Below are 15818 nucleotides of genomic sequence, written 5' to 3' on the forward strand. Positions count from 1 at the left end.
GGCCTGTGTACTTTGGGCTTTCTCAGTCCCTCCTTGCCTCTATCACAGACAGGGACTCCCTTTCCACGTTTCAGCCCCTCTGCTGGTGGTTGGTTGGTAGTGCTTGTATCTCAGTGCTGTGCTCCTGGTGGCCTCACAGGTGGCTCTCTGCTGTCCTGGTCTAGTGTTGCTCTTAGTCCCTGTGCATCTGGGCCTCTGGGCTTTGCCCTTTCCTAAGCAACAGCAAACCTATCTTTGGTATCAGCCTGGAATCCTGGGCCACTGAGGTTTCTCATGCTTCTTGCAAACAGGATTTTGGCTTCTACCCCTAGCAGCAGTGGGGAATGTTCCCTCAGTGTGGGAGATTTTCCTGTCCTTTCACCAGTGACCAAGGGTTCTCCTTCAAGCCTTCCCCCAGAAAATGGGGATTTTTTTGACTGAGAATTGGGTGTCAGATTTGCTACTTGCTGCCTGTGATTTATGACTGACTTTATAAGATGGAGGGATCTACGGCAGTGGGTGGGGCTTTGTGCCAGTAGCAGCTGATCACTCCACCCACACACCGTACCTCTATGGGGCCCTCTCTTCATTTTCCTGCTGTTCCTAATATTTCTAATCTGTGAGCATTTGATAGTGGTTACAGTGGCTTCCTTTGCTTCTGGAGCTCCTGGTTATTCCAAATTGTCATGCTAACCACATGTGGCCTCAAAGAACACTTGCCTTGGGGCTTGTGACTGGGAATTGAATTTTAACTTTTATTTAATTTTAATCAATTTAAACTTAATAGCTGCATATGGATAAGGCCTCCATTTGGGATAGCATAGCTCTAGACATTGGGTGACCATCAGAGGTTGTATTTCTCATTTCTTTTATTTTTAGGGTAGAAGAATGATATGTGTTGAAAAAAATTGGAAACAGTGGGAACATTGGAGAATGAGCATTAGCTAAGAAGAAAATTAGTTTCTGTTCTGAATGTCAGTGCTCCTTTAACAAGGTCAGGGAACATATGAGGAGGTGCTGGTTTGGGAATGAAGACAAGAATTTGAATACTGAAGAAGTCAAGTTGAGATTATGGGGTGTGCAGACAGAAATGACCAATAGGCAATTGTAAATAAGAATTTAGAGCAGAACAGAACAGAAAATGACAGGGCTAGCTAGATGTATAATTTTTTTTAGTCATCCACATAGAAGAATAAAGCTATAGAAATCATTATCTTCCAAAGAGGCTGTGTAAGTCTTGGAAGAAAAAATTGTTGTGTTAGTCAGCTTTCTGTTATTATAACAAATACCTGAGATAAGTGAACTTCAGAAGAGGAAAGGTTTGTGTGGCTCACAGTTTTGGAGATTAATGATCATTAGTCCTATTGCTTTGGGCCTGTGGTGACCCAGTACACCATGGTGGGATCATGTGGTGGAGGAGACCTATTCACTTCATGCCTGGGCATGGAAAGAGAGACTGGGATCCCTCAGTCCCCTTCCAGGGCACATTCTCAGTAACCTAAAACCTCCCACTAGGCTGCATATCTTAAAAGTTTTATCACTTGGTATGTTTATGGACTGGAAACCAAGCCTTTGGATAGCATTCCAGATTCAACAATAGCAAACTTCAGACAGAACCTTGAAAAAACATCTATTTGTATTTAAAGGTTAAAAATAGGAAGAAGAGCAAACAAAGCTGAAGCTGTTTACTATGCAGTATTTTTAAGAAATAGTATATACCTGTGCAAGTGCTAGCAGGAGCCCTTTGCTGTAGGTTTTGTACTTGTCAAGAAGATGAATCCTTTTACTTGAACATGTAGGTATAGACACAGAACAGCTAATTTCCACTCAACATCATATTGGTCTTGTAGATAGCTGATATTGGCTAAATAAAACTATCATTATGTTATCATAGTGTCATTTCTGCCTATAGAATCATAAATGTTTTGCTCATGGTGGTGAATATTTGATCAGTAAGTTTCAGACTAAAGAGAATGCTGGTCCCTTTTTGGTATTTTCTAATTAACCAACCAGTAGTTGTAATTAATAGCATATTTGAATGGATTTTCTTTATATGATTAAGTGAAAATTGTTTGAGAGGATCTAGATAAGATATACTTTATTATGACAATGGGAAGTCCTGTGCATTTCCCATACTGTGTCATACACTTGTAAAGGAAAATAAAAGGTCATGATTATGTTGCCTGCCGAGAAAAGCAGTAGATTGAAGGGCAGGGAGAGTCAACACTGGGACTGGAGAAGGCACTGGGATGGAAGGCAAGCAGGAAGAGGGATTGTGGAGCAATAGAGGTAGGTTGAAGGTCATACCTGTAATAGCAGATCACGTGCTGCTTAGTTCAGTGCCTGATATATAACATGTGGTCAGTGAGCATTTGTTGAAGGGAAGAATGGGAGAAGGAAAATTGTTCCTTCAGGAACAGTGGAATCCTGCTTTGGCCCAACTTATTCATTGCTTGACCTAAATTATCTCATGTCTTCCTGAACTTGGGTTGCTGTTAGGTTTATTATTAAAATATATACCAGGTAGTTTATATTTGAACTTATAATCACTAGAGGGGAAGGGCATGAGGAGGGATGAGGATGGTTTGTAATTTAGAGTGTAATTTTCTTTTGAGAATATAACAAGTATAGATGTAACCACATCTAATTCCTGAACACTCTGGCCTTGGGTGCTACAGGCCAGCACTTCTGGATGATCTGACAGATTAGAGATGTGCACTTATTTTCTTTGTTAAAAGAAAAAAAAATCATCTGGCGAAATTACTACGAATGGTGGGGAATTTAGAAATATTTCTAGACTGTAAATGGGTAAAAATATGTAATATTTTAATACACAAACTGATAAGATTCTATAAAATTTCCAAGTTGTTTCTTCTTCTTTTCTTTCTCCTTCCTCCTCATTCTTCTACTTTGCCCCCCAACCCCAAATTCTTCTAGGGCTGGGATTGTGGCACAGAGGTAGAGTGCTCACCTAGCATGTGTGAGGCACTGGGTTCAATCCTCAGCATCCCATGAAATAAAGATATTGTATCTACCTATAACTAAAAGATAAATATTTTTTTAAAAGCCCTTCTAAAATCTGATTGTCCACAAAAACTTAGTTTAAAAATCTTAATTGAATTCTTTATTCAAATATTATAGTGGACTCACATCTGATAGTGAAAATAAATGTTTTAGAATATGACAAGATATAAGGCTCTGAAGGGTTTATTTTCAATTTTGTTTAAACTAACGTGTTTCCAACTCAATTTACATATTTTTTCTTGTTTTCCTCTTCTTACAACTCAATTTAATTTACACCCTGCACACATGTTGTCAGTGTTTCTGTTTGCATATAAGTGTAATATATGTTAACCAAGGAAAAGGTAGAGGAGAAACCTTTCATATCTTTCCTTCACTGTGGATTTGAGTGTCTAACTGGTGCTGTTTTAGACACTGGGGATACAACACTGACAAAGCATAAAACACTTGCTTGCCTTCCTGGAACTACTGTGGAGACACACTTTGAAAAGGGAATATTTTAGTTTAGTTGGTAACTAGTCAAAGAAGGAAAACTACCTTCATCATCTACGATAGTTGTACTCACTGGAAACTCAGATATAAGCTAATAAGCTCACTGAAGACAGGGATTTTTGTCTGCTATGTCCAGTACTATATCACCAAGTCCCAAAACAGTGCTTGGCTTGTACAAAGTATTCAGTAAATAACATGTTGTGAATTGAGGTGTTTATTGTTATGAATTTGTGAAATCATGGCTATGTACTTTGGTGGGTTATTTTTTACATCTAACTAGTTGAAAATTTTATTATTTCAGTTGCCTTGTTTTCAGTGTTGTCTAGTTTTTGTTTTTACTTGTGCTACATACCAGGATGCAGGAAAAACTTACTAGTATTTGATAATCAGTGATATGTTTATTTGACATTGCAAAGAATAGATTTGGAAAGGAACTTAAAAGATCTTCTTTTATTCACCTTTATGCCTAGGAAAACTGAATAAGATGATTAGATATGTAATCTTAATTAATCATTTAAAAAAACTAGGACAACATAATTACATTCCCTCTGGAGAAAATGGGAAAAGGTACTTAACCCTAAAGGGAGATATAAAGGGACTAATCGGAAAATTTTAAACTTCTAACTGTGTGGGAAAAATGGAAAAAAAAAAAAATAGAGCACAACTAAGCTGCTCTTTGTTGATATCAGAAATGGGCCTGTCATTCACTTTGGCGTTGAAGCATGGCCTCCTATCTCAGGGGGCAGGACCAGGACTTTTTTTTTTTTTTCTTTCCCAAGAGCTGGGCAGTCATTATAGGTTCAAAAAGCCCCAACTAGTTTTTCAAGAGTTTCTCCTCCTGTTTTCCCTGAAACTCGTGGTGCTTTTTTGCTCTACTTTCAAGATGTATTAAGGTCTCCTGTTTTGTGACTGCTTTGGGAGCCAGCAAATACCCTGACATGCATAATTCGAATTATGCAGGTTTTATGAGTAAGTTAATCTTATTTTTAAACTAGTTAAAATTCAAGTGATATTTAGAAAAATGTTAGCTTAGAGTTAGACGGTTTATCATTCACCACCTTTACTTTAAGCATTTTTTTTTAATATTAAAAAAGCCTTTTCGGTTGATAAGAAAGCAAGGCTCTGCATAGAAAAGCCCCTTCATTGCTTAGATCTGTACTTTCAGTTTCTTTTGAAGTATCTTTGTTACATTAAATAATATTCATATGTGTTCAAAAGCCAGCTAGCCATATAGTTTTCTTGAGCATCTTTTTAGTTTTATGAGAAGTATTTTAAATTGAGCTTTTCTGAGCTCGATTGCTTACGCCTGACACAGTCTCAAGTTTCCACTGAATGGTAACAAAGACTGTGGAGTGTTGTTGGTACTGCAGTGAGAGGCATGCTTCCTTAGACCAGGTAAGAGAGATCAGTTTGTTTCTTACTGCTGAGAATTTTTATAGTGTTTATTTTATATTCTTTTAGTAGCAGCAGTGTTGAATTGAAAAATGGCCAGTAGCATGCTGATTTCAAGACGTCCTTGCTGGTTGCAGTCAGAAAAACTACAGGGTATGGGGGTGGGGGGTGGGGGGGGAGGGGTAGAGTTAGCCTGGTTTATCCCTGTTACTTATATAAATTAATTAAAATGTGCAAATAATTCTGGAGCTAGTTTTCTTCATTCAGGAACTAAAGAAGCAGTTGAAGATACAATACGTTTATGGGTACTTCATGTTCATTACTTGTGAAAGCAATTCAGGTGATAGTTTTTACTTTCATTTTTTTCCCAATAGTTAATTAAATAAGCTTTAATCTTATTAAACATTTTTTTTCCCATTTATGAAAACTTTTAAATTGTCAACAGCAAAATATGCTCCCTCAGGTCCTTGGATCAACCTGACACTTGGAAAATATTTCAGCTTTTATAGCTGTTTCGTTCCTTTCTTTCTTTCTTTTTTTTTTTTTTCCTTGTACATTTTTCTTCAAAGTATTTGTGCTTTGAAAATGTCAGCTGTATTCTAATGAAGCTCAGGCATTGTTTGCTCATAAAGGGGCCGGTGCATTCCACTGCTTTATGGTTTATTATGAGGCACAGTGTGAGAGTGTGGGTGGCACCATTTGGTGTCTGCCTCTTGGGGTAGTGACTGCCATTATGTTAGCCTTGGATTGGCAAAGAAAATATAGCATGCAAGATGCTATATGAGTGTGGATACTGTGACGAAAATCTTATACCTAAACAATTCTTAGTGAGGCAGGAATGTGTGACAACTTGATTGAGTTGATCATTTCAAGTATGCCCTTGAAGTCTGCATTTTAGTTACAATTTGTATTTTGTCAGGCACATGTTTGTTTGTTTGTTTATTTGTTTTTAAATGTATATGGCATTTAGGTCTTTTTGGAACTTTAATAAGGATGTGAATGTTTCTGAATTAGGTTATAACATTTTTAATAGATGCAATAATGTTTTAAATAATGCATTTACTTAAAGTTGTAAGGAACTTGGTGTGGGTGGGGAGGGAGAGTGGGAGAGGAGGTCAGGCGGAGAGCCTTTCTTTCAGTTAGGAAAGCCCTGGTGAAGAAAAAAGCAACAGATGTTTCTTCTGTTACAATTGAGGTTGTTTCATTCAAAACTGGCAATAGCTGGAATGGGTGTGTGTGAGAGATAAATCTGACTTAATCAGTGAATAAATAAAACAGCCATTTAGAAATTATTTTTAATTTATTCTTTTATGTTCTGAATTTCAAACTCAGCATTAGATAAACAAAAAGAGGCTTTTAAAAAAATCTTCAAAATCGTGTATAATGAAAATGTCAGAAAGTTAATTTTGGTGCATTTAAGTTGTGGAAAAGTGGATCATTAGATCATTTAATATTTTTTAAAAACCTAGGCCATGTAAATAGATAGGAAATAGGTTGCAAAATCTTTGTAATTACACAGTAGGTACAGAGGCTTAAAATGAAATTGAATTATGAAATGTCAGTTGCATACATTAATAGATCATTTCCTTTTCTATGGAAAATATGAGACTTGTCCCAAAGACCTTCAAATAAGAAATGTGGGAGAAATATTTTGGGTGTAACTGAAATGATACATTGTAGTTTGCCTCTAAAAAGAAAGATTATAAGCTTAGATTGGTTGCTGATAGAAAGGGGGATTTTGGAAAGAGCAGGAGAGAAGAGCTGGAAGCAATGTGTGTGTAATGAAAGCAGTCAGAATTTTTAAGAAATAGCTTTTGAATGTGTGGAATTCATAATGAGTAAATTAAAATCGTCTCCTTTTACAAGTGACACAAAGAGAAGTGCTGTGCTCTTGTACAGTTTGCATTTATACACATTGCAACTTTATGCATTTCTTGAAGTTAGCTCTTGAAAAATCAGTGCTGAACCTCAGATCATGCACATTAGGTCTCTATTACATTCCTGCCACATCTCACTGTAAAATTAGTAGCGAAATACACCAGCCAAAAATATTCTTCAAGATATAGTTAAAATTGTATGGGTCAAATATTATACAGTTTTCTAAATATTTAATTGGTCTAAAAAGACTGCAAAAGACATCAACTGTCAAGCAATTATTAAAAATTTCTTTGGCTCTAAGATTTAAGATTCTAAATCTATTTACATTTTGCTTTTTTAAGGAATAGCAACATGTAGCAATTTAGTTTCTTTCCTAAGAGAAGCAAAATAGCTTATGTGTAGTTTAAAAGGAATTTTTACATTTGACTCAAGTAAAAACTTTTACAATTTTGACCACAGAATGTAAATTTTGATGGAATAGACAGCCTTAAAAAAATTGATAACCCCAAGTAGGATATGTAACTATGATAGCATCATGGTTTGTAGTTATCAAAAATGTGTGTCATTTCTATTATAAATGTAAACAGGACAGAAGTAACTTATCAAGGAAGACAGAACACCAGCCATAGCAATACAGAAACAGTTGGGTCTATTAATCCTTCAAATTAAGAAAGTATCAAAATTATGAACAAGTCAGTTCCAGTTATTTTAAAATAAATTCCCACTATCTCTTTTGATGTAAATGATCATGGAATCATTGTGTGTATTCAAAGTATGGTGGAAAAACAAACATGCGTGCATTTTTATTATAGTGTAGATATATGTCTTATGTGACAAACCAATTTCTATTATACTGTGAATTTCTACTCTCTATATGAGAAACCAAGCAAGCAAGTTGATACCTAGAAATGGGTCAGCAGTATCTGAAGAAAAAACAAAAACATTTCATAATTCAGCTACTATGGAGAGGTAATTCCTAAATAACTAATTTTAATAGATACTTTCTATTACAATTGATATCACTATTTAAAATATATAATGAAAGAAGATTTCAGGAGCGAGGTACCTGTGAGTCTTCCTTTGTATGTGAATACTTGAGCACAAAACTCAGATCTTTTGGGAATCTGTGTCTAACCTATTCATTGTCTGCAAGTCAGAAACTTGCAGAGCAGCATGTTGATGTTCTCTCTGCCTTACATATACATATGCAATTAGAAATAATTAATGACTACTTAGACATTTTTCGTCTTCAGAGTGGGAATAAGAGGGAAGATTTGCTTGATGCCTGTATTTTTCTGAAAACAATAACAACAACAAAAAGAAACTGCTTTGCATTGTTCAGGAGTAGGCAAAACAGTTTGAATACAGTACTTCGGCTATATTATCAGTTAGCATTTTTCAAAATACATTTTTTTTAGTTGTGGATAAACACAATATGTTTATTTATTTTATATGGTACTGAGGATCGAACCTCATGCATGCTAGGCAAGCGCTCCACCACTGGGCCACAACCCCAGGCCTAGTTAGCTGGTTTTGCACAGGTCCAGGAACCTATTGTGTAAGAACATTGTTTCTTTCTCTCAGGTTTCAAGCAACCAGTTTTCTATTAAATTTTTATATGGTAGCTCCAAGGCTGGAGACCATCAATAGGGAAATTTGGTTTTGGCACTTTGCTTACCTGTGGTGAAAATTTGACAACTCTCTTGACAGTCTGTGTGACAAAAATGGGCAAAACAACAACAACAACAACAACAAAACAGTAACTGAGCACTTTTTGCCTGGTAGACACAGAGCTTATTTATTAAAAACAAAAAACAAAAAAAACTAAATGCTTGTAAAAATCTTTTAGTGGATTAATTTTTAATACAAGAAGGTTTGGCTGACATGGATATCTAAGATTCCTTGCTATTCATCATCTTTTTAAAAATTTAGGTAGCATCACAAATAGACCATCAATACCTTACTGCAATTTTGAATGAGCTACTTGTACTCAGTTTGGTAATGTACAAGTAATCCTCTTTTTAAATTTTCTATGGAAAAGAACGGTTTTGAACCTCTTTAATTCATGGATATTCCTTGGTCTATGTGTGTGTATTCTAAAGTTTCACACTTACTTAAGAATCTCCAACTTTTTAAGATCTGTTTGTAGTCATTGTCACCTTTTATATATACTAGAAGAGTATCTCACTTGACTATAAATTTAAAATGATGTATTCATTAATACTGCCTGTTTACCATCTAAGAATGGGTTGAGAGTTTCTTCATGGGAATGACTTCTAATTAAGCACTCTTTAATACTCATAAATTCTGATCCTGTGGTTGCACCCAACTCCCTTGATCTATTCCAGCCACTCAGTGTCTGTTACTGTGAGATAAAAATGTGCTGCTTTCTTCTTGTTCTCTTTTACTAGGCCTGTAAACAATGTGTACTTGCCATCTGGTGGGTGTATTGGCTGTGGTGACAGAGCTAAAAGTAGAGGTTGAAAATGGACTAAACATTAAGAAAAGACAGCATCTGGCTAGGGATGTAGCTCAGTGATAGACAGCTGCCTAGCACATGTGAGGCCCCAGGTTCAGTCCACTGCACTGCAGGAGTTGGAGGGATGGAAAGGGAGAAATTTAGGACATCTGTAGAAGAGATTGAAGAGAGCCCTTTCTCTTTTTAAAATGAAAAGTAAGTTCAGTGTAGTAGAAAAAGTCTACTTATACTCTAATAAATTCCTCAATTTAAACCAAGAAAAACAGAATTTGAAGCAGTCTTGCTGATTACAAAAATCATGTGAGGCACTTGTTAGCAATATGAATTTCCACCTAGTTTCTGATTCTTGAGGCGTCTGCCATGGAGCCTGGCAGCATGTATTTTGAATATGGGAGGCCTTACGCCTTCCAGTGCATGCTGTGACCAGGCATGCTTGGGAAGAATTGGCTCCAAAGCAGTGGAAGAACCAAATTGTTTGAGGGCATATAGTAAACTTACTAAACTATTAATCAGAAGATATGTTGTCCAAAAATAGAAAATTTTAATTAGGCAAATGGAAGAGAAATGAGAAAATTAAGAATTAAAAGATTTCCTTGACTGAACAAGGTAACAATAATAACAACAACAACAAAAAAGTGTCATAATCCACAGTGCCACAAATGTACTTAGCAAACCACAGTCACAATTGCAAAACCATCATACTTAATACAGTGGAATGTTACTCTCTGCTCATTGGGGTTGCCAAAAAGTGCTAGCAGAGTTACCACTATATCACCCCCTCACACCCCCACCCCTAGATGGGAGAAAGTAGACAATTCAAATTAGATGTAAAAGAAAGCAGTGAGTAGATAGCAAATTTTGATTCCAGATCAAAATTTGAAGCTCTGAGGCATATTGGCTAAATTCTCCTGCATTAATGTGCCCCTGCTATTGTTTTTCTAGATACTTTTATTTTCTTATTTTAATTTATTATTTATTGGTGCATTATTTAAAAAAATGTTTATTTTTTAGTTTTAGGTGGACACAATATCTTCATTTTACATTTATGTGGTGCTGAGTATCGAACCCCGTGCCTCGTGCATGCGAGGCGAGCGCTCTACTACTGAGCCACAACCCCAGCCCTCATTGGTGCATTATAATTATACATAACAGAATTCATTATACCATTTGTGATACTTTAAAAACACCTTAATTAGAATGTTGATGTTCTCCTGCAGTCAATGAATGAAGGTCTATAACTAAATGTTGAAAAAAAGTTTGTGTATGCATATGTATACACACATACATACACAGAGAGAGAGAGAGAGAGAGAGAGAGAGAGAGAGAGAGAGAGAGATTGTTCTCGAAAGAGATTTAGTGAGGAGGGACTAAATTACTTCTAAGGTATTTTAGCTTTGAGGTCTAATGAACTAAATGAACCCAGTTAAAATAGTCCAAACACCATAGCTTGAATTAAGAAATTTGCTTAAGAAATGAAGAAGCACTGTTTAAATCTTGGCATGTGAGAAGATAAAGAACTTTTTCTCTCTTCAAACTGAAGCATCCAGAACATTTATGGCTGTAGATACAAGAGAAAAGGGGAGCTAGATAGTAATTTTAAAAGATATCCTTCAAGGAAAATTGCTTACCAAAGCTAAAAGAACAGATGGGGTCTTTTTATGAAAAGTAGGTATATAAGAAAGTCTGAAATAAAATGTGTGGATCCCTTGAGGAAGTATGACCTTTTTAAAAAATATTTTTAGTTGTCAATGAACCTTTATTTTTAATTTATTTATATGTGATGCTAAGAATCGAACCCAGTGCCTCACACATACCAGGCAAGCACTCTACCACTGAGCTGTGTGACCTTTGAGCTACAGAGCTGCTACGTATTAGGGCCTTTTAAGGGTCCTTTCCTTGGTTCATGGACAGGTAGGTTCTGGCTGGGTAGCTATGTTAGTTAACTTTCCACCACTGACAACACACCTGAGAAAGTCAGCTTAGAGGAGGAAAGATCACGGACTCCAAAGTTTTATTATGTGTTCACTTGGCTCCTTTGTGTCTGGACCTGCGTTGAGGCAGAACTTGATGACAGAGAGCACTGCAGAGCAGAGCTGCTTACCTCATGGCAGCCAGAAAAGCAGAGTGTGCCACCAGTGGCTTGGAACAAGAGGTACTCAGGCCCCAGGGACCTGCTTCCTCCTGCTAGGCCTCACCTCCTACAGTTTCCACCATCTCCCAATAGTTTGTTCAGTGATAAAACCCCCCAGTAGATCAATCTATTGATGAATCAGAGCCCTCAAGATCTGCTTCTCCAAAGCCCCACCTCTGAATATTCCAGTATTAGGGATCAAGCCTTCCACACCTGAGCCCTGGAGGACATTCCAGATCCAGCCTCAACAGTGGCCCCATGTGGGGGAATCTTGAGCGCTTTCCTGTACTGCAACAGCTGCGAAAACACCCAGGCTTTTGCTTCCATGGTTTTGACGTGTAGGACAACCTTTCAGATCTTCTATCCTTAGGATGCTTGATTTCCATTTTGAAACTGTACACTGAGGGGGAGGTTCCAGAGGTCACTTTAATCACAATGCCTGGAGATACTATGAACTTTGATCTTCATTTTCTTACCCCCTCTTAATTATGGTGCTATTGTGATCACTCAAGATCAAAATATAATAATGATGATTGCATGTAGGTTTAATCCTAGAAGTTTGATGAACATGTTGAGTACAAATGTTACAAAATAGGCTGGTAGAGCACTTGGCTAGCGTGCTTGAAGCCCTGGGTTCAGTCCTGACTTTTTGCAAAAAGAAAACAAAAAAGCAACAAAATAGAGCACAGAGTGATAAATGTGCTGATAGGTAATGTGTATTATAGCTATACTATTTAGTAAATGCCATGAAAACTATCTTCTAAGAAGATGATTTTGGAATATATCTAAACATAAAAATGAAGGAAGCTAGAATAACTATGTATTTACCTTTATTCCCACCCCATGAGTGAATATTACACAAGAATATACTGTATCTTACTTATCTCACAGCTTTGGTGTGTCCATTTTGGATTCACTTTCTTTTCAAATCCATTTTGAGTAATTAGCATCTGTTTCAGTTATGAAGATAGTCCTATTGAATTATATGAACGGAGTTATTTTTTAAATGAAAGTGATTGATCTCCCCTGAACTATATCTATGTCCTTTCTCTCTAGTCTACTTTGTTTTCAGAGACATACACACTGCTTTCTAAATGGCTGGCTGGAATTAGAAATGCAGTCTTAAGGTTATGGAATCTTTTCTCTTCACAGAACAAATTGACCATACCAGAATTGACTTGTGACCTGACCTCCTTAGTACTGTATTTGAAACTAATTGATGTCCTTTACAACAATTATTAACAGATAGTAGTTAAAAGGGTAGTAAAGGAAGGAAAAGTGCTTGAACTTTCTTTTTCTGACTCATTCTGTGGTAGAAATGTTAATAATGAATGAAATAAAACCAAGTGGTACTGGCATATGAATTAGGCAGATGAGTAGAGCTAAATAGAAAATCAATAAATTGATCCAAATAAGTAAACTTAAGGAGCATTTCATATCAGCATGGGGAGTGAATTATTTATTAGAAATAACCAACTATAAGCCAGCCTGTAATCCCAGTTACTTGAGAGGCTGAGGCAGGAGGACTACAAATTTTTGACGCTGCCTGGGCAACTTCGTGAGAGAAATCCAAATTAAAAAATAAAAAGGGCTAGGGATATAGCAGTAATAGCGTACTTCTGGGTTCAGTCCCTAGACTGGGGAGTAAATTCCATGACAAGGATTTACAATATTAAGTGAAGACATTAAAATATTATAAGAAAACATAGGGGATGCTTAATAAATCTTAGTGTGTGTACTAACTAATGATAATTTGTAAAAATAGTATTTACTTCTGGAAATAAAAAAACCTCAAAGTAAAATAAAACATGTCCTGGGCCGGGCATGGTGGTGCACGTCTGTAATCCCAGAGGCTTGGAAGACTGGGACCGAAGGATTGTGAATTCAAAGCCAGCCTCAGAAAAAATGAGGTGTTAAGCAATTCAATGAGACCCTGTCTCTAAATACAAAATAGGGCTGGAGATGTGACTCCATGGTTGAGTGCCCTGGTACCCCCCAAAAAAATTCAATCCCTGGTACCAAAAAAAAAAAAAAAAAAAAAAGTCCTAATATAATATGCGCTTCTAGGTTGGGGATCAAAAATAAATAAATAAGCCTGCAGTTGCTCTGACCTCCTTTGTTTTTATATTAAACATCTCCCTTTTTAAGTTTAACACAAAGGTCACAAGCAAAAAGATGTATAAAATTGACTGCTTTCTAATAAAATATGCAAAGAATTATATATTAAAGCAAATTGGGAAAAATATTTGCCGCAGGTATAGCTAAATCAACTGATGCATAAGACCCAAATGTATAATTTTTTAACACAAAAAATAACCCCCAAATGTATGATAATATGCTAAATTGATGAGGATATGTGGAAATGGACACTGTCATCCATTTCTAAAAGGAGGGTAAATTGGTACAACCAGTTGGTGTAACTAATGTGGGTAAAGACATGTGTATGTCACTCCAGCAGTTTCCTTAGTACTAAAAACCTTTAATTACGAAGGGTTCAGTAAGTAGACTAATAGAACTAAGAGAATACTATCTAGTATCTGAATAAATAATGAGGCAGTAATATGTATACAGATATGGAAAGACATCTATGATACACAGTATTGCCAGAAAAGCAACATGCAAATTTATATAGTATTCAACCATGTGTGTGGAAAAAAGGAGGATATTTTTGCTGGGTGTGATGGTGCAAGCCTATAATCCCAGTGGCTGGGGAGGCTGAGACAGGAGGATCTTATCAAGGCCAACTTTAGCAACTTAGTGTGGCCTTAAGCAACTTAATGACACCCTACCTCAAAAAAAAAAAAAGAAAAAGAAAAAGAGTTGTGGATGTGGCTCTGTGATAAAGCACATCTGGGTTAAATCCCAGTACTCCTCTCTACCAAAAAAAGAAAAAGGGTGTCTTTGGACATATGTTTGTGTGTACCTGGAGTATTTCTGGAAGCTTATATATGAACTGACACCAGTTTATTTTTTAGTTGTAGTTGGAAACAATATCTTTATTTTATTTATTTATTTTTATGTGGTGCTGAGAATCAAACCCAGGGCCTCACACATGCTAGGCAAGTGCTCTACCCTGAGCCACAATCTCAGCCCCTAGTAGCTCTTTTTTAAAAATATTTTTAATTGTAGGTGGACATCATAATTTCATTTTATTTATTATGTGGTACTAAGAATAGAACCCAATACCTCACTTGTGCCAGGCAAGCGCTCTACCACTGGGCCACAATCCCAGCCCACCAGTAGCTCTTAATAAGGCAGGAAAGTGTTGGTGGTGGTTGGAAATAGAAGACTTAGTTTTCACTGTACACTCTTGTTTCTTGAGTTTGTATCATATGCTTACACACAGACATTTGTGTATTCATTCATTCATTCATTCATTCAGAAGTACACATTGGGCTCTGCTATATGCTAGGCAGATGCTGGAGTCAAAGCAGTAAATGAGATGACAAGAAAAGAAGGTCCATGACCTTGTGAAATTTTTAACATTGTGAGAATGATTGGGATATAGGCAGATAATAATTATATGAGCAAGTAAATATAAATATATAACTTAAGTGGTGTGGTAAAAAATAAAGCTTTGTAAATTATTAGGAAGGGCTCATTATACGGTGGTCAGACATCTCTGGTGTCTTGACAACTGAGCTTATTCTTGAAGTAGCAATAAGTCATGTAGGATCTGGAGAGGAAACCTGAAGGACATAGGGGAAATTGACAGGTGACAGGTTAGAAAGGAGGCCTACAGATGACATGGGGCTTTGTAAACCATCATAAGGACTTATGCTGACTGAGTTGTGAAGCCATAGGTAGGATCACTCTTTTTTATTTTTATTTATTTTTTAGTTGTAGAGGGACACTATACCTTTATTTTATTTATTAATTTTTATGTGGTGCTGAGGATCAAACCCAGTGCCTCACGTGTGGGAGGCAAGCGCTCCATGACTGAGCCCAGCCCCAGCCCAGGTAGGGTCACTCTTGGTTGCTGCATGGAGGGTGAACAGTACTGTTCAGTAGGATAATGTGAGCCACTGATATAGTTCCAAATTTTGTTTTCTTTTCCTTTCCCTCCCCTCCTCTTCCTCTCTCTCTACCTCCCTCTTTGATTAATTTTCTTCCTTTGCTGCATTGGGGATTGAATCCAGGGGCACTTTTACTGAGCTACAATCCTAGTCCTTTTTTAATTTTTTATTTTGAGACTGGGTCTTGCTGAGTTGCTGAACTTCGTCTTGCTAAATTGCTGAGGCTTGAACCTGGAATCCTTCTGCCCCAGCCTCCTGAGTTGCTGGGATTACAGGCATGCACCACCACACCCAGGCCATAATTCTAAATTTTTTTTGTAGTCACATTTTGAAAAGTAAAAAGGTACACATAAAATTAATTTTAAGGATAGATTATTATTATTATTTTATTTTTTGGTCCTGGGCATTTAACCCAGGGACACTTTACCTG

The 15818-nt window shown here is 36.6% G+C and overlaps 1 protein-coding gene across 13 annotated transcripts in view; it reads left to right on the forward strand.

The window, feature by feature from the left end:
- The window catches only part of Tfdp2 (transcription factor Dp-2), a 161341-nt gene that overhangs the window by 82993 nt on the left and 62530 nt on the right, over positions 1-15818 (forward strand). For 2 of the 13 annotated variants that reach the window (XM_071615585.1, XM_034635743.2), the window contains exons 1-3: positions 4292-4461; positions 4954-5037; positions 5138-5224. The exons of 8 other annotated variants lie outside the window; for them this stretch is intronic. In XM_071615585.1, the coding sequence (XP_071471686.1) occupies positions 4977-5037; positions 5138-5224 (148 nt within the window). In that variant the 5' untranslated portion in view covers positions 4292-4461; positions 4954-4976. Of the gene's footprint in view, positions 1-4291; positions 4462-4810; positions 4888-4953; positions 5038-5137; positions 5225-15818 lie in introns of those variants that run through there. 3 more of the 13 variants (XM_027933598.3, XM_027933599.3, XM_027933600.2) reach the window with 3 other exon arrangements.

The sequence above is a fragment of the Marmota flaviventris genome, chromosome 8 (genome assembly GCF_047511675.1).
Source record: "Marmota flaviventris isolate mMarFla1 chromosome 8, mMarFla1.hap1, whole genome shotgun sequence".
NCBI classification, from domain to species: domain Eukaryota; kingdom Metazoa; phylum Chordata; class Mammalia; order Rodentia; family Sciuridae; genus Marmota; species Marmota flaviventris.